The sequence below is a fragment of the Balaenoptera physalus genome, assembly GCF_965194825.1.
Source record: "Balaenoptera physalus genome assembly, chromosome: 7".
NCBI lineage: Eukaryota > Metazoa > Chordata > Mammalia > Artiodactyla > Balaenopteridae > Balaenoptera > Balaenoptera physalus.
This window is the reverse complement of record NC_138886.1, coordinates 672,815-693,792: the sequence shown is the minus strand read 5'-3', so window position 1 is coordinate 693,792 and position 20,978 is coordinate 672,815. Positions and strand designations below refer to the sequence as shown.

At 63.8% G+C, this 20,978-nt stretch overlaps 3 protein-coding genes across 10 annotated transcripts; 1 reads left to right on the top strand and 2 right to left on the bottom strand.

The window, feature by feature from the left end:
• Nucleotides 1–401: 401 nt before the first annotated feature.
• On the bottom strand, nucleotides 402–8,782 carry TPRN (taperin). The gene is made up of 4 exons (XM_082470023.1): nucleotides 6,886–8,782; nucleotides 1,146–1,407; nucleotides 943–1,049; nucleotides 402–835 (listed from the first exon to the last, which is right to left on the bottom strand). Exons 1-4 carry the CDS (start codon nucleotides 8,707–8,709, stop codon nucleotides 773–775), a joined length of 2,256 nt encoding a protein of 751 aa, XP_082326149.1. The 5' UTR covers nucleotides 8,710–8,782; the 3' UTR covers nucleotides 402–772.
• Nucleotides 8,783–11,073: 2,291 nt separating this feature from the next.
• Nucleotides 11,074–12,610, bottom strand: TMEM203 (transmembrane protein 203). The gene has a single exon (XM_082470038.1). The coding sequence runs from the start codon at nucleotides 12,369–12,371 to the stop codon at nucleotides 11,961–11,963; it is 411 nt and encodes a 136-aa protein (XP_082326164.1). The 5' UTR covers nucleotides 12,372–12,610; the 3' UTR covers nucleotides 11,074–11,960.
• Nucleotides 12,611–12,667: 57 nt separating this feature from the next.
• On the top strand, nucleotides 12,668–20,874 carry NDOR1 (NADPH dependent diflavin oxidoreductase 1). 8 transcript variants are annotated; one of them, XM_082470032.1, is made up of 14 exons: nucleotides 12,668–12,879; nucleotides 13,217–13,294; nucleotides 16,911–17,008; nucleotides 18,053–18,151; nucleotides 18,231–18,332; nucleotides 18,451–18,660; nucleotides 18,879–19,000; nucleotides 19,120–19,340; nucleotides 19,417–19,524; nucleotides 19,692–19,806; nucleotides 19,933–20,079; nucleotides 20,165–20,283; nucleotides 20,349–20,443; nucleotides 20,583–20,874. In XM_082470032.1, exons 1-14 carry the CDS (start codon nucleotides 12,718–12,720, stop codon nucleotides 20,704–20,706), a joined length of 1,800 nt encoding a protein of 599 aa, XP_082326158.1. In that variant the 5' UTR covers nucleotides 12,668–12,717; the 3' UTR covers nucleotides 20,707–20,874. The 8 variants fall into 8 exon arrangements, with proteins under 8 accessions (XP_082326158.1, XP_082326154.1, XP_082326153.1 ...); XM_082470028.1 differs by having other exon boundaries at nucleotides 20,528–20,874; XM_082470027.1 differs by having other exon boundaries at nucleotides 18,858–19,000; nucleotides 20,528–20,874.
• The last annotated feature ends 104 nt before the right edge of the window (nucleotides 20,875–20,978 follow it).

Here is a 20,978-nt window from a genome sequence, read left to right as displayed (position 1 = left end):
CCCACAGAGTTCCAGACCCCAGAGAGCTTACCTGTCGTCCCACCTCCCACCATAGCTCCCGCTGAGCCGCTTCTGGGAGGCAAGGGGAGCCCCAGAGACTGGGGGTGCTCACAGGGTAGGCACGGGGAAGTCCCTCTCCCAGCCAAGGGGGTGGCTGGGGGGAGAAGCAGGGCAACTAGGGCCACAGGGGTGGGGAAAGAGCCTGGGGCACCAGGGCTGTGCAGTGTGGGCTGTTAACCCCGGACCGCCTCCCCCGGGCACAGAAACCCAAGCTGGGCCTGCATCACACCCTGGGTGGGTGGCCGCCTCCCCGCTGCCAGTGCCTCAGCATAGCCCTGCAGACCCCAGCCCCGCTCCCCCTTTCTCCAGCCGAGGACCACGCAAGGAAGGTAGAGGCGGCCTCATCCAGGGCTGTTTATTGAGTCCATCATCAGAGGCGGGAAAAGACTTGCCGTTCATCAGAAACGGAGTGGCTGACATGGGGAGCATGGGCTGGGGGTGGTGTCAGGGTCCCGTCAGCCCCCACCCCAGACGCACCCGACAGCCGCTGGGCATGGCGTATAGCAGGACACCACCCCTCCCCCACAGGCAGTGCCCCCGAGCTGGGGTCGAGTGAGTCCCGGGTGCCCCAGGCTCAGGCCTCGAGTACCGGCCTACTTGGGAGGCCCCAGGGAGGGAGAGCAGGATGTGGGAGGGCAGGCCTGGTGGGGCAGAAGGGGTGCAGCTCCCGGGCAGCTGGGGCTCAGCCTTCGCTGTCCTGGTAGGGCGGGGCTCAGAAGTAGAGGGCTGGCTCGCTTCGGAAGTCCGCGAGGTCATTCTGACCGGCAGGGGTGAGCTGAGAGAGGGGCACAGAGGCGGTGGATGGGGCTTGTCCAGGCGTTAGAGCACCCCCCGCCGTGCCCCCCTTCCCTGAGCGTCCACCCGCCTGCCCCACCTGCTCACCATGACCTCCTTGGACGGGGGCTCCTCCGTGCTCGGCGCGCGCTCCAGCGCCCGCTCCTGCCACTTGCTGAAGGCCACGGAGTGCTTCGGAGTGTAGCTGGACAGGCCTGCGGGCCGACAGGCACACCGGTGGATGTGCGGCTGCATGACCACGTGGCCCGGGCCGCCCTCTGGGCTGCCCATCCCCACAGGCGGGCACTCACCGGAGCTGCCGTCCGGCAGCCGAGGGCTCTCGGGGCCCACGCTGTTCACGAACGTGGCTCGGGGCAGGAAGAGCACAAAGGGCTTCTCCGCTGCCGTGTCTGAGCCGGACTCCTCCTCCTCCTCCCCCTCCTCCTCCTCCTCTTCGTTCTCCACCTCTTCCTCTCTCCCCTTCTCGGCCTCTGCCTCTTCCTCCTGCAGGGAGCTCTCGGGGGGGTACTCAAACGTAGTCTGCAGGCTCTTGTCGTTGAAGGAGATCTTCATCTAGGGCAGGAGGCACGTCAGTGAAAGTGCTGTTCCCAGCCACAGGGCTCCTCCAGCTGGACTGAGCGGGTACCGTGCGGGTGTCAGACCAGAGCAAGAGCCGAACACTCCGTCGGTTCTTCAAAGGTTCTGAGAAGTGGGGGGCTGCCCCTCATCAGAGAAGTCCCCTCCGCCTGGACCCTGCAGGCTCAGGGTGTCCAACACCTGCAGCCCAGGTCTCACCCATCGCCTCCCCACCCCAGGCTCACCGCGTCCCAAGTGACCCACCCCTCCCAAGGGCCAGACCCCAGCCAGCACCAGGAGCCCAAAGCCTCAGGGTCTCCAGAAGCCTCTAGGGCAGTTCCCAGGGTTGCAGGTCTGCCTTCTCAGGGGAGCAGGGCACCAGCCACATCTCCCAGCCAGAGGCTCCCCGGCAGGAGCAAGGTCCAGGTGAGGCTGCACCTGGGGAGCCCACATCTACGCTTCCAGCAGCGCCTCCTGTTGGCTGGTGCCTCTCGCCAGGGCTGAGTTCACGTCCCAGCTCGCCAGGCACCCGGACGATCCTGCCCACCCAGCTCGGCACGGACGACCACTGTTGGCCAAGGGCCCGGCACGCCCAAAGCCAGGCCCCCAAGGGCCCGCATGGAAGCTGGGCGGCTGCCACGTGCCAGCCCCGGGAAAGTGGCACCAAGTGCTAGCACCCACTTTGCAGACTGAGTCAGAGGTAGCCTGAGGCTGCGCTGAGTGGGGGTCAGTGACCCTTTCCTCCCACTCAGACTGCCCACACGGCCCCTGTCCACCCTGCCCACTCTGCAGGCTCCAGAATTTCATGCGTGGCAAATCTCCTTTCCCAGAGGCCTCCGGGGCCAGACTAGGCCGCCGGTTCTGAGGGGCTGTGGGGACAGACACCGGCAGAAGCACTTGGGCACGGGGGGCCAGGATCCTCACCCTCCGAGACCGGGACTACGCTCCCCACAAGAGTCGCGCGTCCCCCAAGGCCTGCTCGGCAGGGCTCGGCCAGGCCCGGCAGGGCTCGGCCAGGCCCGGCAGGGCGGTAATGAATACGAGAGCTGCCCGCCTGCAGCAGATGGGAGCAGCCCTGCTGGAGCTCGAAATATTAAACTCCAGGGCACAGGACACCGCAGCCAGCTCAAGTTCCTCCTCTTCCCCTGGAAAGAGCCAGGGGCGGGAGTCGGGGCCCCCAGGCAGAGAACCTTGGGGCCTGGGGACAGCAGGACGGGGAGGGGCCTCGCAGAAGGGCCGGGCTTGCAGCCCTGGGCAGCAGAGGGACCCCGGCCTCGGAGTAACCTGCAGGGCCGGCCAGGAGTGGGAGGCACTGCCCTGCCGAGCCAGTGTCCAGAGAGGAGTGCAGTGCGCTCCTGCCACCGCCCCACGGGCACACACAGCCCCGCACAGCCGTGGGCATCCCCGCCCGCCCCCCGAGCTCCTGGACTTGCCCGTCTCAGCACGGCCCACACAGGCACTTGCTGGGCAGGTCCCGAGCCCTGTCGCTGCTGCCCTCGCCCCGGCCGTCCACACAGACAAGCAGTCAGGGACGCAAGCGGACGGGCAGACGACCACCAAAAACAGATCAAACCAGGATACAGATGTTCGTGACTGTCCCCGCATGGGCCCCACCCGGACCTCCAGCTGCCCCCGCCCCCGGAGGCCAAACAGAGCAGAGGCCTGGCACGGGGTAATCACCAGAGCCCACAGGTGCCCGCCCACTGCCCAGGGACCACTGGGGCAGGCCTGGACCCTCCTCCACTCAGCTTCCCCACTGGCAGGGGGCCTGCCCTGGGCTGGGGGCTGCCCTTGACTCAGGGCTTCCCACCTGGGCAGCTGTGTGGGGTGATCCTGTGGCCCCTATGGGGATGGAGTCACCTGTGTCCCCCAAGACTGGCTCCCTGAGACCTGGGGCCAGAGACCCCAGGAGGAGCCCAAGGCAGAATGGGGCTGCCAGCACAGGGGCCCAATCCTGGGCCCCGCAGCGAGCGGTGCTCCTGGGTACGCGGCATTGTCCCTGATGACCCTGAGCCCTCTGGGCCCATCCCCCGCCACTGGAGACAGGGAAGGGCCAGTTGCCAGGGCCCAGCGGGTCAGCACGCCCTCATTAGTCCGCATGACCAACTCTGAGCGGGGAGACCGAGGGGGCTGGGTGCAAGCAGGCCCCGAGCCTGGCACAGCCCAGCCAGGCAGAGGCGGGGCTCACAGGCCTGTCGGCGCCCAGCTGGGGCCCGGGGCTCTGCTCACGTCCCACCTCGCCTTCGGTCTCCAGGCTCCTCGTGAGTGCGGGTCTGTGGGTCACAGGACACCCCGTGACTCATACTGCCCGGGCGGCGGGGGCAGCCTCCAGACCCCGGGCAGACGGAAGCGGCGGGGGGCACAGCCAGGGGCTGGCACTTGCACACACCTGGTCACTGGGCTCAGGGACTTTGCCCGCTGCACTGTGCAGCCAGCAGGTGGGTCCTGGCTCGGCCCACTTCCTGCCGCTCATGGGGAGAGAGCCCTTTGTCCCCCTCACCCCACCCTGCCCGGCACACCCAGCTCGGGTTACTGAAGGGTGTCCACCCTGCACTCTGGACTGGGAGCTGGGCTCCAGCCGCCCCGGCCTGGGGGCAGCACCCGCCCCACGCCACACTCCCCAGCACGCGCCATCCCCCACTCAGCCCGAGCTCCGGGGGCCCCACACGGCCCCCAGGAAGTTCCCAAGGCTGCCCAAGTGGGACGCCCTGAGTCAAAGACAGCCACCCCCCCCCCGCCCCCACCAGTGGGGAAGCTGAGTGGAGGAGGGTCCAGGCCTGTTCCAGTGGCCCCCGGGGTCCAAAAAGACCACCGGGGGCGGCGCCTGCAGGGAGAGCGGATGAAAGCAGAGGCCACGCCCACCAGCGGAGGAGCGGGTGGAGGGGCAGGCCCCCAGGGCAGCGGCGCCTCGGATCCGAGGACCCGAGCGGTCGGGTGAGGGTGGGCTGCAGGCGAGGGTGAGGCCGTGGGGACGTGGCACGCTCGGGCTGGGCAGGGGATCGGCGGGTTAGAAAGTGAGGGGGGCAGAGGGGAGGGGAAGGAGCTGCCAGACAGGCAGGAGCCCAGCCAGCTGGCACCTCACAAAGGGGAGAGGTCCACAGCGCTGACCCCCTGGGAGGCAGGTGTGCGGAGCTGCAGGCCGGCCCCACCCACTGGGACAGCCTGGGGGCGGGGGCGGGGGCGAGAGGGGGTGTGGCCGCGACGGCCTGCAGCGCCCCGGCTGGGCCAACAAGGGACGGAGAGAGAGGGCATCTGTGATTCCACCAAGAGATAACTAAGTGGGGACGCGTGCCCGGCCGGCTGGGCGCCCCCACTACCCAGGGCAGGGCTGCCGCCCTCCAAGGCCAGGTGAGAGCGCAACACCCTGCACCGGAGAGGTGGCAACCCGGGGGCAGGCGCCACGCCGTCAAGAGCTGCACCTCACCTGCCCCCTGGAAAAGGCACCAGGACCCCTGCCCTGGGAGGTCCCCAAGGTCCCGCTGGCCTCCAGGCCACCACGTCCCTGGAACGCGGGGCGGGGGGAGCAGGACAGTGATAGAACCACAGGCTGGCTGGAGTGGGCTGGGCGAGGACAAGGCCCAGGGGCAGCAGGCAAGTGGGACGACAGGGGGTGGATAAAGCCAGGGGCAGCCCAAGGTCATCCTGAAGGGCTGGGCAGCCCCATGCCTCTGTCTCACCCTACAGGCGTTCTGGCTCTTCCTGGACAGGGCAGCTAGTGCATGCCCAGGCAGAAGATCACCCCCAGCAGGTCGTGCTGCTCTGGCACGGCCCCAGCCAGGCCACTCGGCTATGCCAGGAACCATCCATCTGGACCCCCAACCCCTCAGGCTGGCACAGAGACGGGGGCCAGGGCCCGCTTCCCTCCCATCACTTGTTCCTGCCTCGAGAGGCCCTCAGGCCCCCACCCTGCCCTTCTCACTCCAACCAAGCCCCAAGTGACCCCCACGGCTCTGCCCCCAGCTGGGGACAGAATGACCAGGCTCCCACTATAAGGGCAGCCGGGTTAGGACAGGGGCTCTAACAGCATGCCACACTTGGTTCCCGCCCCACGAGCTCCGTGACCTCCACCGGCCTCAGTATCCTCTGTCTACAAAGCAGGGTGCTTCTGTCACCTCCACCGCCCCAGGCTAGTGTGGGAAAGGATGCCTCCCAGAGCAGCTGGGGTCAAGGGTCAGGAAGTAGGAGAAGGAGCAGACAAGGTGGAGAGGGCAAGCATGGGGGTTGGGCTGGTGACCATGGCTACTGGATGACCGCAGCGCTGAGTAGAGGGTGAGGCAAGGTCAGACGAGCAGGACAGGCGGGGGTTGGGGGCGCACCAGAAGCGCTGCAGGCCACGGGTGTGGATGCCTGGCCCGGCAGATGGAGCTGGCAGGAGGGCCGATGCCCTCACTCGAGAAGGAGAGGACGATGCAGGGAGGAAGGACAGTGCCAAGGCAGGAAGTCAAAGGAAGCAAACAAACAGAGAGGAGATGCCACATCTAATTAGACAGCGCCAGCGGGACAGTGGGTAAGGGGGCTCCAGTGACGCAAGGCACATCACCGTCCCCCATGGCCCCAAGGAAACTGAGGCTGGGGCAGAGGTGGCCTCAGGGATGAGCCAAGACACCAGCAGCCAAAGGAGAAGCCTGCCAGACACCATCGCAGTTCTGGGGGAGGGTGCGTCTGCCCAGCGCCCTGCTGATCGGAGTCACGTGGGGATGGCCTTGGAATTTGCCCCAGGGCCAGACACAGGTGCTCGGTGCTGGAATGACCAGGAAGAGTCTGAGGAACGTCTCCTCGTGCCCAGAGGGTTCCAGGCCACCAGGCAGCCCTGCCGGGAGAGTGAGGCTCCAAGAGGCTCCTGGCCCTGCACCTGGGTCTCGCTCCATCCTCGGTCTCTCCTCCCCAGTGAGGGGAGCGTCTTTGTCGCTCCCCAGGATCACACCCCAGGCTCAGCCCAGGCCTGCCACACACTAGGAGCTCAACAAACACTCACGGGAAGCCAAGTCCTGCTAAGCTCCAGGCCAGAATGCCTTCTGGAGAGCTGACAGTAGGTATCTGACCCCACCCAAATCAAAGATCTCCTGCTTCTTTCCGCTTCCATCCTGGCACCTGCTACGTGCATAAGCCAGGACTCCAGAAAAACATGCCAGGCCACCCTTCAAAGCCAGGCTGGGGTGGAGCCAACAGCGGGACCTACAAAGGGACAGTCCTGCCCAGCCAATTCCAGATAGAGCCACGAGAACCAACAAGCAGATGAAGCCCTGGCTGGACTGACCCTCCCCCCCAGCCTTTCAAGGTACAGAGCAGGCAAGCCGTCCCCGCAGCCCCAGGGTCATTAGGGTTCCCCCCCAGCTTGACCTCTCCTGGAGCTTACACGGCTACCCAGCTCCAGCTCTCCTCTGGTCCACGTAGAAGCCGTCCCACACCCAGGCCAGGTGTCCTGGGAACAAGACACATGCTATACCCACAGCTCCGTGACTCGCCACCACTGACCTTCTTTCTTGAAGAGCCGGCCTTGGTGAGACAGGACTTCTGCAGGGCCAGGTAGCCGCCAATCACCTCAATCTCATGCACAGTGGGGTAGCGCTTCTTCACTGAGGTCCCCAAGGCAGCAGGGGGCTCCGAAAGGCTGCCCGGTCCCTCTTCCTCAGCCTCCCTCGGCCTGGCCTCCCCGTTGGCCTGCAGGGCCCCTGGCTTCCTCTTGGGCACCACCGTGAAGGTGTTGCCACCTCGGTGCTGGAGCTCTGACAGGTGCCCAGGCCCAGTGGGATGCGGGTGGTACTGGGGAGGCGCAGCAGCCCTGGGGCAGGGCAGTTTGGCTTCTTGGGGAACCTCGTCCTCCGAGTCCACCTCATCAATGAAGGTGACGGGCAGCCCTGGCCTCCCAGGCTCCCTGCCATTCTTGGTCAAGCCAGGAACCCCAAAGCCCTGGGCAGGCTCAGCTTCAGTGGCGACCAGTGGGGACGGGGGTGGTGAGGACAGCCTCTGCCACCGAACGGTCCAGTCCACGAGGGCAGTGGCTGGCATGGGGCAGCCTCCCTCCTCGACCCCCGAGGGGCTCCTCCCACCGGCAAATACACCATCTGCTCCAGGCACCTGCTGGGCTTCACGCTCCTGGTGCTGGGAGGCCCAGCCAACTTCTCCCTCTGGACGCCCCACGGACTGCCTCCCTTCCGCAGGAGGGGCCCGGGAAGTCTTGCGCTTGGGGATGAACACGAAAGAGTTTCGAGAGTTCATGCGAAGGCTGGCCAGAGCCCGGGCCTGGAGGTCCCCGGCAGGGATCGTGTCCATGTCTGGCTTGGAGGCCGGCAGTATCTCGAAGGAGTCGTTGGCGCTGGTGGCCGCGGAGACCCACTGGCGCTGGCTGGGAGTGGCACTGGCAGGGCTGAGCGTGGGCAATGCCGGGGGCGCGGCTGGAGTGGCACTGGGGGTTCCGGGGCTGGGGGGAGGGTGGGCGGGGGCCTCCCCCGACTCCACCTTTGGCTTCCACTCGCCCGGCCCAGGCGCGGAGCCCGTGAGGCCGTTGGCAGCGCCGGCCCGGCGCTCAGGGGCCGCGGGCCCGTTGGGGAGTGGGCGAGTGCCCGCGCTGCGGCGCAGGCCCCGTGGATGGACAGTAAAGGAGTTGCTGCCGGTCTTGTGCAGGAAGTCGCTGCGCCGGGGCCCGGGGCCGGGGCCTGCGCCGCAGCGCTCGGGCTCGGGCTGGAAGCAGGCGGCGCGCTCGCCCACGCGCGGGACCAGGGCCGGACCCGGGGAGGGCGGCGGCACGGGGCGGCCGCGCTCCGGGCTCCCGCGGCGGCACGGCGCGGGCGGCGGGTCGAACTTCTGGAGCAGGCGGCTAACGCGGCCGGGAGGCGGCGGCGCCTCGTACACGAGCACCTCGGCGGCGCGGATGCGGGCGGCCGGGGCCGGCCCGGGGCCGGGACCGGGAGCGGAAGGGAAGCCGGGCGCCGACTCGATAATGAGGATGTTGTCGGCGCGGATGGTGCGCACGCCGGGCACGCAGCGGTACAGCTCCAGCAGCTGTTGCGCGGGCCGCGCCCCCGGCCCCGCCGCGCCGGCGCCCCCGCCGCGCCGCGCCCCGTGCCGCCGCTCCGACTCGAGCCGCATGAACGGGTTCTCACGCAGCGGGCCCAGGCTCTCGGCCAGCACCAGCGGCTCGGCCGCCGGCCCCGCGGGCTCCTCCGCGCCCGCGCCGGCGCCCGGCGTCGCGCCCCCGCCAAAGGCCGCCAGCTTGGCCCGCTTCCGCTCCAGGATCTCTCGCTTCCAGGCGGGCATCGTGGCGCGGGGCCCCGGGCCCGGCCGCCCCAGGCCTGCCATGCTGCGGAGCGGCCGCCGGATCCGCCGCCGGAGCCAGCCCGCGCCGGGAACTGCGGCCGCCGCCCGCCGCCGGCCTTCGCGCCGCGGCCACGCCCCCCTGACCGCCGCCCATTGGGGGAGGCCTGTTCAGACCCGCCCCGCGCCCGGCGGCCTCACCTATGGGAGGGAGGATGGCCTGCCGTGCTGATTGGAGAGCGCTCACCCCGACCCCGCCTTCCCGCGGGCCTCAGTGGAGCAGCGCCCATCGCGGGAGCCGGTCCCCATTGGGGAGGCCCCCTTGGACACGCCCGCGACGCCTCACGCCGCTCCGTGGAGGCCCCCACTTCCGCCTCTGCTCCCTTGGCCCGCCGCGCCCGCGGGGCGGAGCCCGGAGGGAGTGGGTCCTCGCCGGTGGGCGGGCCGGACCCCTGGGCCCCAGGTCGCGTGTGACCTTGGCCGGGTTTGGTCTTTCCTCATCGTGGCAGCACTCTGCCTGCCTGTTACCCCCGCGGAAAACGCGGTGGAGGAAGGGCCAACCCGGGACCGGAAGGCTGTCCCGCTCCCGTGGGCGGTGTGCCGGCTGCACGCCAGCCTCTTGCCTCCCGGTCCAGGACCCTCCGGGTCCAGGGACTGCCCACCTGCGGTCCTCGGTCCCCTACGGGCCTTAACGGAGATGCCAATGCTGGAGCCCCAACCAGTGCTGAGGAACCGGTTTCTCAGGAATCCCAACTTTTGCCGGCCCCCAGAATCCACTCTGTGGCTCAGACAGGGGGTGGAAACTCTCTACCCGCACTTTGTCATCCAGGGCCCAGCAAACACGGACTGGAGTGCGGAAGCTGTGAGTAGGCACAGAGGCAGGGGACTCTCTCCTCGCACACAAGCAGGCCCACAACTCTCCAACGCAGACAGAGCCACAAAAGCCACAGCGTGTATTCCATTCACCCACTGAACCGGCCCCATCCCAAGGCTAACCCTGAGGGCACAGCTTCTCTGCCTACTTGCCGTGAGGAAGTTCACTCTCCGTGGAGGGCTGCACAGTGCCCACCACAATCTTTCAGGCCTGTGGGAGCCAAGGAGAGAAGGCGAAATTGGTGGGCACGGGCAAGGACAAATGTTACCTGCCTTTCCATCACCCGCCCTACAGTCAGCAGATGTTCAAAAATGGCACTACTGCGTCCCACACCACTAATCTGTCAGGGACCAGGCTGCAAGAGCGCCTGGGGCTCTGCAGAGACCAGGGGCGGGTTTCAACCCAGGGCCCTTCTCAGCTTCTGGATCCCATGGCAGTCTGCAGCTACCACTACGTTAACAGTACTTTAACAGCCCTGTTTATTCAGCTGGAGAAAAGAAACTGGATTTCAGCCTTCCAGAGGTCAAGTGTTCCTTCAGGACTCTGCTCAAATCCTTTCCGAAAGAAGCTGAGCCTTCTCATGCTCATCACTTCCATGAAGACGGGATTACCTAATCCTGAACTACCAGAACACAACAGGGGAGCAACAAAACACACAAACTAAGAATAACGTGAAAAGGAAACCCGCTCCCAATGGTCAGCTTGTATCTGGCTTTGACACAAGTTATGCCAATCCTGGGTAGGAGACATTTTTGTAGCTGTGGCACAAACTACACCAGCCTCCAACTCAAGCATATCGATGGTTCAGGCCATGCAGCATCTATCCCAGGACAGGAGTCATGAAGCTGCTTCACTAGAACAAGGGTCCAAAGACATGTTCTGTAAAGGGCCATACAGTAAATATTTTAGCCCAGTGGTTCTTACCAGGACAGTTTTGTCCTCCAGGAGACTTGGCAATGTCTGGAGACACTTGTGGTTGTCACAAGTGAGGGGTGCTATTGGCATCTAGTGAGTGGAGGCCAGGGATGCCGCTAAACACTCTACAATGCTCAGAACGGCTTCTCCCTCTGCACACACAGCAATGATCCGACCCAGAAGGCCAACTGTGCCAAGACTGAGAGACCCTGTACACTGCAGGCCACATTCGCTTTCTGTCACATTCTTCTTTGTTTTTACAACCCTTTGAAAATGGAAGTTATTCTTAGCTGATGGGCAGCACAAAAACAGACCCCAGGCCACAGACTGCTGACCCCTGCTCTGCAGATCAGCAAGGCCCACAAAGACTCTGATGTCACACAAACTGCTTGGTAGGTCCTCAACACTGGTCCACCTGGGTTGTCTTCACTTTGGCTCCCTAGGCAGGAAGCAGGGATTCTCCGAGGGAACTGGCCCCAATCCACCCAGCACACTCTAGCCAATTTCCAGCACCCCCCCACCCTTACAACCTCAGCTCTGTAACCAGCTACACCACACAGCAGGGAGCGTCTCAGCATTCATCTCATTTCACCCTCAAAAGGTCAGGCAACCACTGTGCATTTCAGCAAAACATTCTCTTATTTTATTTTTATCTCAGCAAATGTTCTCATTTGGCACCTGACTGGCATCAAACCAAAGCCCTTAGGCCAACAGGCATAGCCTGAGACCATCTGCAAACTTCCCATGTGTAGGTCTCAATGGCTATGCGCGTCAGAGCACCTGTTCCTCTCTCTGGTCCCTTAGGACGGCCTAAAGGTCTCAGGTGCACTAACAGTGCCGGCCATGAGGTGGTGGAAAAGTCGTGACACTACAATCTGCTGGGATAGGAAGCCAAGCAGCGCGTTGAAAGCAAGTTCTTTTCTCAGGCGACAGATATCCAGATAGGGTCCCGATCATGCTTATTCAACATACTCCTGTCTGCCTGGGCTGGAATGAAGAAAGAGCCATCCTCCCCAGTGCAACTGGGGAGGAGACACAAGCTGGTTTACACTTTTTAGAGCTCAAGCATCTAAGGAAGTCTTGTCCGGGGGGATGGGGCAGTAAGCTCTCAGGTCAGCACTGCTGGCCAGGGGAGAGCCCGAGTCCAGCTTTGCAGCCTTTGCACAGTGGGTACTTTCCCAGGATCCATGAAAATACTCAGAGCCCATCAGGACATTTTACTTATATGCAGTTTCCAACTGTCAGAGGAGTTCAGGACTGTCTGGCCTTCTCAGGATCCCAATGCAAGATTAGCTATTCAAAGCATGAAATAAGAGGGAATACATTTTAAGACTCAAGGCTGCTCTTTTTAGCCCTGCTGAGGGAACAATTTCAGACATGACTGATAGAGAGGAAGCTGGGCACCCAGCGGGGCACAAGCTGGCTTTCAGACCCAGACTTGTCCTCTGGTGCGGCAGAAGTGGGAGCTCAGCCTGGGGTCCCGCATTCTAGCTTATCTTCTGCGAGGCTAGTTGACCCGGCAGGCACGGATCATGAGCAGCTGCAGAAGAATGAAGACCGGAGACGTGATCAGGCCGAACCAGAGCTCCCGAGTCTGCTCCACCAGCTTCTGGCACAACAACATCTCGAAGACGAACTTCAGGCTAAGAACCGTGAGGACCCAGAAAAGGCGGAGCACGGCCAGCCGCTTCTCTCCATCCTGGAAGAGACGCACGGAGACGATAGTGGTGAAGTAGGTGCTGAGCCCGTCAGCGGCGAAGAAGGGCACGAACACGTTCCACCAGGAGAGGCCGGGAGCCAGGCCGTCCACACGCAGGGCCAGCAGCACGGAGAACACCAACAGCGCCAACAGGTGCACGAAGATCTCGAAGGTAGCGAAGCCCAGCCACTGCACCAGCTCCCGGAGCGAGAAAAGCATCGCGCCGGTTGAGCGCGGGCCAGGGCCCGGCCGATGGTCCCACCCGCCAGGCTGCGCCGCCGCTCCCCACGGGCCTCGCTGGCGCCTGCCGCCGTCGCCGCCGCAGCCAGCGAGAGGCAGAAAGCGGACCCGCCTGCCCCGGCCGTCGGCCCCGGTACGCAGCCGATCCCCCGGCCCCCGCCCGGGACCCAGCACTGACCGCCAGCCGACGACCACCTTGCTCGGACGCCATGCCCCGCTGGGCGCGCCCCAAGGGCGTCACTTCCGGCCGACGCCGGAAGTCGGAAGTCCGAGCCGATCCCGGCCGCCAGGGCCAGCGGGAGCTGCCTGCCGGTCCAGTTTCTGAATGCAGGGGTCCCCGGGGCGCACCCCGATGCCGAACACGCGGCTTCTGGTGCTCTTCGGCAGCCAGACGGGCACAGCCCAAGATGTGTCGGAGAGGCTGAGCCGCGAGGCCTGGCGCAGGGAGCTCGGCTGCCGGGTGCAGGCCCTGGACTCCTACCCCGTGGTGAGGGCTCCCTGGGCCTCGGCGGGGAGACCCAGCAGGCTTGGGGTGCCGGCCCCCAGAGCCCTCGACCCTAGCGCGCCGCGTTTTGTCTGAGAGCGGGCCCTTCCGTTACGGCAGATTTAGGGGCCGAGAAAGCTCGGGAACAGCGGCCAGCTTAGCACCTGGAGGAGGCGGTGAGGTAGGAGGGTGGAGCCTGAAAGAGAGAAGGCAGGCCAGCCGTTCGCGGGTGCTAAGTACATTTGCCCCATCTCTCTGAGTGAAGGAGACGGAGCCAGGCTGCTGGGAGGATGCCTGGTCATTACAGCCCGAGGCCTTACATGTGTGTCTTTTTGTTGAGGTGAATCTGATAAATGAGCCCCTGGTGATATTTGTTTGTGCAACTACAGGCCAAGGAGAGCCCCCGGACAACATGAAGGTAAGGCTGACCTGAAGTGGCTTACTGTGCTTAGGAGCTCAGATCCCTGCCTTCGGCCCTCACCCCATTTTCATTGCCTGGAAAGTCTTGAGAAGCACAATAAATAGTTGCCCTACTATATCTGCTGCACGTCAGCCGTGGATTTGGGAGGAGATCTTTAGGTGGAGCTGGGGGCTCTGGTTGTCCTCCTTAGTAAACTCTTCACAGGCTACCACTTTAGCTTTTCATGTTTTTCCAGGATTATATATAAATCTGTTATGGGTCTTGTGTGTATTTCAAAACTGACCTTCAGGGAACATTCTTTGGTTCTTTGACTATCTTTTGAGCACACACTGTATTCCAAGCATAATCTAGTGCTGGGAATCTAGCTATGACCCCAGTAGTCACATTTCTACCCTTTCGGAGCTCAAAATATAGCAAAAACAAAAGAGTTGAATGGGTAGTTACAATGCCAGGAAGTGCATGCTTCCAGGGAAAGTGCCAAATGTTATGGGAGCATTAATAAGGGCTATCTAGTTCATTCTGGGAGTTCAGGGAGAGCTTTCTGGAGGAAAGGAGTATAGGCTAAGTCCTAAAGGATAAGTGAGGGCTAGCCAGGCACCAGGAAAGAGGGAGCAGCCTCTGCAGAGGAGAAAAACAGCCCAGCCTCTTGGATGAGCAGAAAGCAGCTCAGGATGGTCGAGGTTGGAGAGGAGAAAGGGGCAGGCAGCCAGGTCGGATCCCAAGAAGCCCAGCAGTCATAGGGAGGCAGATGGACTTGAAACAAAGGGCCATGGAACCCATGGGATGACGTGGTCACGTTCGTATTCTAGCAAAACTAGCACTTGTCTGCAGGGGGAACAGTCTGCAGGAGAGCAGGGACCATGGTGGGGGAGCAGAGCGCAGCCAAGAGCCTGGTGGCTTGAGCCAGGATGGTGGCAGAGTAGAGGAAAGTGGACCCACTCCAGAGATGTTAAGGTAGAGTTGATCGAATGTGTAATCATATCTCAAAGATGAGAAAGAAGATGGAATCAAGACAGGAATTTGGGCTCAGGTAGTAGGATGGATGGTGGTTCCAGGCACAGAAGCAAGAGAATAGGGAGGGTGAGGTGCCTGGACATCATCCAAGTGGAGACGCGCAGCTGGTCTGGAGCTCCGGTGACGATCCTGGGTGGAGGTGGATGTCACAATGACCAAAACGTGGAGGCGAGAGGAAGGGAGCGCCTGCCTCCCCCAGGGCAGCTGCCCTAAGCACGAAGGGCGTGGAAGGTGGAGAAGAGCCTGTGAGGGGCGGGAAAGTGGCCCCAGCAGCAAGAAGAGGGAGCACACCGTCTCCAAGGTCAAGGGCAGAGAGTTGACTGTTTCCAGAGGATGGTCTCCGGCACTCAAAGCTGCAGGGAAATGAAGTAGGATAAGGCCTGAGAGGCATTGCTGGGGTTTGTCAGCAAGGGGACTGCTGGTGATCTCGCGGAGAGAAGCTTTGAAGAACGTCTGTACACTAAACAATTCAAAAAAGCTTACTGCTGTGAGTGGGGCTAAGGGATTAGAAAGAGGATACTCGTGAGATGGAGAAACCCAGGCCTGTTTAAATGTTGGTGGGGGAAAGGAGGCAGAAGGTGGAAGAACTGGGTTGGAGTGGGGTTGCTGTGGGAGGGCCCACACAGGAGCACGCACGGGAGAGGAGGCAAGTCTGGGAGATCAAAGGCAGGAGGATGGTGGATGCCAGAGACGCAGGGTGGGGCGGGGGAGGCCATGAAGACCTCCATCAGGTCAGCTGGCAGAGGTGCAGACTTCACGTCGGAATCCAACAGCATGAAGGTGGTGACAGTCACACTGGGATGAGGGTGGATAAAGGAGGGCAGAGTGCCGGAATGGACACCCTATGGAAGTGGTCAGAATGGGGCCCTCCCAACATAGCACAGACTGGAGGCTTCTTTGAGCGGCTCAGACCAGGGGCCCGGGGACCGGCTGCGCACTAAACAGGAAGACCCCAGCCTCCTTGTCACGGTCCTCTGAGGACACTGGCCAGGTGTGCCCTCCCAGGCAGCCAGGGCCTTGCCCCACTGGTGACAGGCGCGAACTTGGGGTTTTCTATCAGCTTTTTTTTTTTTTTTTAAATAAATTTATTTATTTATTTGTTTGTTTTTTGGCTGCATTGGGTCTCCGTTGCTGCGCGCGGGCTTTCTCTAGTTGTGTCGAGCAGGGGCTACTCTTCATTGCGGTGCGCGGGCTTCTCCTTGCGGTGGCTTCTCTTGTTGCGGAGCACGGGCTTCAGTAGTTGTGGCACGCGGGCTCTAGAGTGCAGGCTCAGTAGTTGTGGCGCACGGGCTTCATCGCTCTGCGGCATGTGGGATCTTCCCGGACCAGGGCTTGACCCGTGTCCCCTGCATTGGCAGGCGGATTCTCAACCACTGTGCCACCAGGGAAGCCCTGGCTGGTGGATTCTTAACCATTGCGCCACCAGGGAAGCCCCCTCTATCAGATTCTTAAGTACACATAGAGCAGAAAGAATGACCACGCGCTCGAGGAAAGACCCCCGTGAAGGACAGTGGCCAAGAGAAGCACAAGCAGAGCCCGGAGGAGCCGAGGCAGAGCAGCCAGGGTTCCGTCTGCGAGAAGGGCGAGCTTGGCACCCTTGGGACAGAAACGCAAAACCGGGGCAGAGCTACGGATGAGGAAACACTGCTTAAAATGATACCAGATCAGAAGATAACATTGAGAAATTCTCCGAGAGAATATAACAAGAAGATAAGAAACAAGAAAGATAATATTAGAATTCCGAGATTATTCCAGTAGCCTCGAAACGGGAAGAGTGGTGAGGGAATTACCAAGGAAAGCAACAAGACTGAAGGACAAGTCTCCAGCCCGCGAGCCCGCCATGTGCCCAGGAAGGGCCCGTGGGGTGTGAACAGGGCTCCCACTGACACACGTCTCACGTGGGTTTCAGCTGTTGGGCGCAGAGAGTGCCCAGGTGTCTGGCGGGGGACAGATCAGGGCACAGAGGGGCGCTGGCTTCTCAGCAGCGATCACCCAGTTGGACCAGCTCAGAGCAAAGCTTCAGGCTCTTGGGGAAGATGATTTCATCTAAAGTGTGCCCTGTTGTCTACCAGTCAGTGTGAGGGGAAGCCAGGCATTTTCAGACATAAGCCGTGGGAATTGCATCTTCTCTGGACCCATTCTCAGGAAGCACCCTGGGGGGCTCCACAGCCTGCCTGAGACAAGGTCTAAGCAGGAATGAGCAGGGGGTCTCAGGAGGCAGAGCAGGCGTGGTCCCCAGCGGTGGCCCATGCAGGAAAGTCTTGAGAAGTTCAGGGAGCGGTCCAGGGCCAGGAGGCAGAATTGTGCCCCGACAGGCCCAGGACCCCTCCACCCCAGGGGGCCTCTGTCTGGCCAGGTACAAAGCAGAAGGGAGGTGGGCTGTGAGGCGAAACCTGGACCGTACCCAGAGGGCAGTGTCTCAGGGCTCAGGTCACCAGTGGCCAAAGGTGAAGGGGAGCTTTGTTTAAAGCACTTCTGTCAGCCTGCAGGGAGGCCAGGGCAGGGCGTGGGACGGGATGTGCTCCTGCACGGGCTGCCCAGTGGGTGACCCTGTGATCAGGGAAGGAGAGGGACTTGGGCTCGGTCTCTCCTGCTGTAGAACTTCTGGAGGTTCATCTTCCGGAGGAACCTGCCATCGACGTCCCTCTGTCAGATGGACTTTGCTGTCCTGGGCCTTGGGGACTCATCTTACGCCAAGTGAGTAAGGGCGGGCAGGCTGCTGGCCCACAGGGACTGTCTTTGGGGTCAAGCACAAGGTGTCCTGGCAGAGGGCTGGGTGACCCAGCCCCCAGGGCTCCCACTTTGGGACGTGGCCCTGGCCATGCGTCCTCGTCCCACAGATGCTCCCTGACGGGCACTTCCTCCGTGGCCAGAGACCCCAGGGCTCGGAGGGCAGGCGAGATCCGTGCAGGAAGTGGGCAGGGCAGCAAGGTGGGGGCCGGGCTGGGGCCACGCCCAAGGCGCCTTCCAGGGCGGGAGGTGATGATCGGAGCCGGACGTCCAAGGTCTGAGCCAGCATCATCTGTCACCGTGTGACGCAGGGCAACAAAGGCCTACCTGGCTCTTCCCCCACTTTTATAAAAAGCCTTTCGTGAGACATTTGGGCTTACGAAGAGCACACAGAACAGTGAGCTGCAGACAGGTGGCGGGCACAAAAGTCCCCAGCCCCTGGGAGCCGCCCTGAAGCCAGCACTTCCCTGGACGTGGCCATGTGACTGCCCGCCTCTGCTTTTTTTTCTTTCAACGTTTTCACGACGTAGCCGTGTCCTAAGCAGAGAACGCTGTTGCTTTGCGTTATGTCTTGGGGAAGTACAGAGGGCTTTGTGTTCAAGGGTACGCATGGCGTCAGGTTCCCGCAATGTTAAAACCGGTAACTGTGCAGCACAGGAACTGAGGGCAGGGTCACCGGGTACAGACACCTCCGGAGCCAGACGCAGCGTGAGGCCTGCCGTCGTCGCGGTGAAAAGGACAGGAAATGGGCGGCCTAGTTGTCCCCGCCTACGGGGGCTCGGGGGTTTTGTTCAGTGCGTCACGTAGACATCGGTGCCTGCTCGTGGGCACGCCCACAGGAGGGGTGAGAGACCCTTCCGTTGACAGTGGCCCCGCGAGGAGCTGCCCTTCAGGGAGCAGCGAAGTGACCCCAGGAAGACTTGGGACCCTCCACCCTGCGCAGCCAGCTGGGCGCTTCCCTCCTGCCCCCGCCTGGGGCCCGGGTCAGCGCCAGCCTCCGTCTCTCCGTAGGTTCAACTTTGTGGCCAAGAAGCTGCACCGACGGCTGCTGCAGCTCGGGGGCAGCGCTCTCCTGCCCGTGTGCCTGGGCGATGACCAGCACGAGCTGGGGTGAGTTGCGGGGGGGGACCCTCCTGCAGGCCCAGCCGGGAGCAGGGTCCCCAGGCCAGCATGTACGTGCTCTCTGCAGGCCCGACGCCACCATCGACCCCTGGCTGCACGACCTGTGGGAGAAGGTGCTGGGGCCGCACCCTTTGCCCCTTGACCTCAGCCTGACCCCGCCCGGAGTCCCGTAAGTGTGGCCTTGGGGCGGTGCCTGCAGGTGCAGCAGGCCTGGCCTGGCCACGGGCCTCCCTTGGCCGCTCATCCAGGCTGGCCAGTGGTCCAACAAGTGTCTTCCCCCTTCACAGTTGGCCCTCCAAGTTCACCCTGAAGTTCCTCCAGGAGGTCCCCAGCACGTGCTCTGAGGAGCTGTGTGTGACCGGGACAGACCCTCAGGGACCCCCTTCAGAGCTACAGCCCTTCCTGGCACCCATGGTCACCAATCAGAGGGTCACCGGCCCCTCACACTTCCAGGATGTTCGGCTGATTGAGTTCGACATCACGGGCTCTGGGGTCAGGTGAGGGTTGATCCTGGGGACCCGTGGAGGGTGCGGCCGCAGCAGGGGGGACCGTGGTCTGGGGTTCAGCAGGTACTCTTCCAAAGCGGGCACTCAGCGGGGCAGAGAAGAGAGACGGCGGCCGGGGAGGGGGGACCAAGGACGCTCCCAGCCCTCCCTGGCCGCTTGCTTCCTTCCTTCCTCTGAAGTTTCCCCAGAGCCCTGGGTGTCCCCCACAGCTTTGTGGCCGGCGACGTGGTGCTGATCCAGCCCGAGAACACGGCCAGCCACGTCCAGCAGTTCTGCCAGGCGCTGGGCCTGGACCCTGCCCAGCACTTCACACTGCAGCCCCGGGAGCCGGGTAAGCCCCCGCCGCCGCCGCCGCCACCTGTGCGCTGTGCCCTCTTCTGCGTCCCCAGCCCCCGGGCTGCCCCCACCCCGCGTCCCCAGCCACCCCCAGCCTCCCGTTCCCCGCTGCAGGTGTCCCCTGCCCCGCGCGGCTGCCCCAGCCCTGCTCCATTCAGCGCCTCGTGTCCCAGTACCTGGACATCGCCAGCGTCCCCCGCCGCTCCTTCTTCGAGCTCTTGGCCTGCCTCTCCTGCCATGAGCTGGAGCGGGAGAAGCTGCTGGAGCTCAGCTCGGCCCAGGGCCAGGAGGATCTGTGCGAGTACTGCACCCGGCCCCGCAGGACGGTCCTGGAGGTGCGGGCAGGGGCGGGTGGGCGGGCGGGCGGTTGTGGCCGTCCAGCCGCAGCCCTCCTGAGGCTGTCTCTGCCAGGTGCTGTGCGACTTCCCACACACGGCTGGCGCCATCCCCCCGGACTACCTGTTGGACCTCATTCCCCTGATCCGGCCGCGGGCCTTCTCCATTGCCTCTTCTCTGCTGGTGAGGGGCCGGCCTCGGGATAGCCGGGCCTGGGGCCACCAGGGTGGGCAGCGGGGCCCTGTGTGAGGGCTCTGGGCCTCCTCCAACCCTCACCGGCCACCGGGACCAGCCGGGGGAAGTGGCTGGAGCCTGAAGCAGGGCAGGGTACCCACTGTCCCCTCCCCCAGGCCCACCCCTCCAGGCTGCAGATTCTCGTGGCAGTGGTGCAGTACCAGACACGCCTCAAGGAGCCCCGCCGGGGCCTCTGCTCCAACTGGCTGGCGTCTCTGGACCCCGGGCAAGGTGACCCTGGCTCTCTGGGGCGGGGGGCTGTGCGCAGGGTCCCGTTCCCCCGCGTGCACCACAGCCAGTCCTGGGCTAGGGCCCTGGGCCTCCGAGCTGCTTCACGCCGCCTCCCTCCCGCGATAGGACCTGTTCGGGTGCCCCTGTGGGTGCGGTCTGGGGGCCTGACGTTCCCAAAGACACCAGACACGCCTGTGATCATGGTGGGGCCGGGCACTGGTGTGGCCCCCTTCCGAGCAGCCATCCAGGAGCGAGTGGCCCAGGGTGAGACTGGTGAGCACAGAGTCTCGGGTGGGGTGGCGGCCGGGCTGAACCTCGAGGGTCCAAGTCCTGGCTCAAGGCCCCCATGCTTCCCCAGGAAATGTCTTGTTCTTCGGCTGCCGCCAGCGGGACCAGGACTTCTACTGGGAGGCCGAGTGGACGGAGCTGCAGACACGGGGCTGCCTGACTCTCGTCACGGCCTTCTCCCGGGAGCAGGTGGGTGTGGGGGGGCGGGGAGGGACGCGGGGGGCGCAGACTCACCGCCTCGCCCCGCTCTGCAGGAGCAGAAGGTGTACGTGCAGCACCGGCTCCGGGAGCTCGGGCCGCTGGTGTGGGGGCTGCTGGATCTCCGGGGCGCTCACTTCTACCTGGCGGGGTGAGCCCGGGCGCAGGTCGTGGCGGGGGGCCAGCCCCCTGGGGACTGCGCCCGTGCTGAGCCCTAGCCTGCCTCTCCCTCCAGCAACGCCAAGTACATGCCAGCTGATGTGTCGGACGCCCTGACGTCCATCTTCCAGGAGGAGGGCGGGCTCTCTGGCCCCGCCGCGGCCGCCTACCTCGCCAGGCTCCAGCGGACCCTGCGTTTCCAGACTGAGACGTGGGCCTGAGGAGCCGTCCCGCCGTTGGCCGCAGCCATTCTGACCGCTGCTCTCTGGAGGCCACTGTTACCTCTCTCCCTGTCCAATCCCAGCTGGGAGGACAGTCAACTCTCCTTCCTGCACAGTCCCCAAGCAGCAGGAGGAGACCCCCAGGCAGCCCCCACCTTACAGCCTGAGCAATAAAGGATGGGCTCTGGGTGGCCGCTTCTTACCTGCTCTTCCTTGTGCCGTCGTGCTTCTCAGCTGGTGGGTGGGCCCACAGCTCGTCCCGATGGAATAGCCTGCCCTGCTGGGCACGAGGGCACCGTTGCTCAG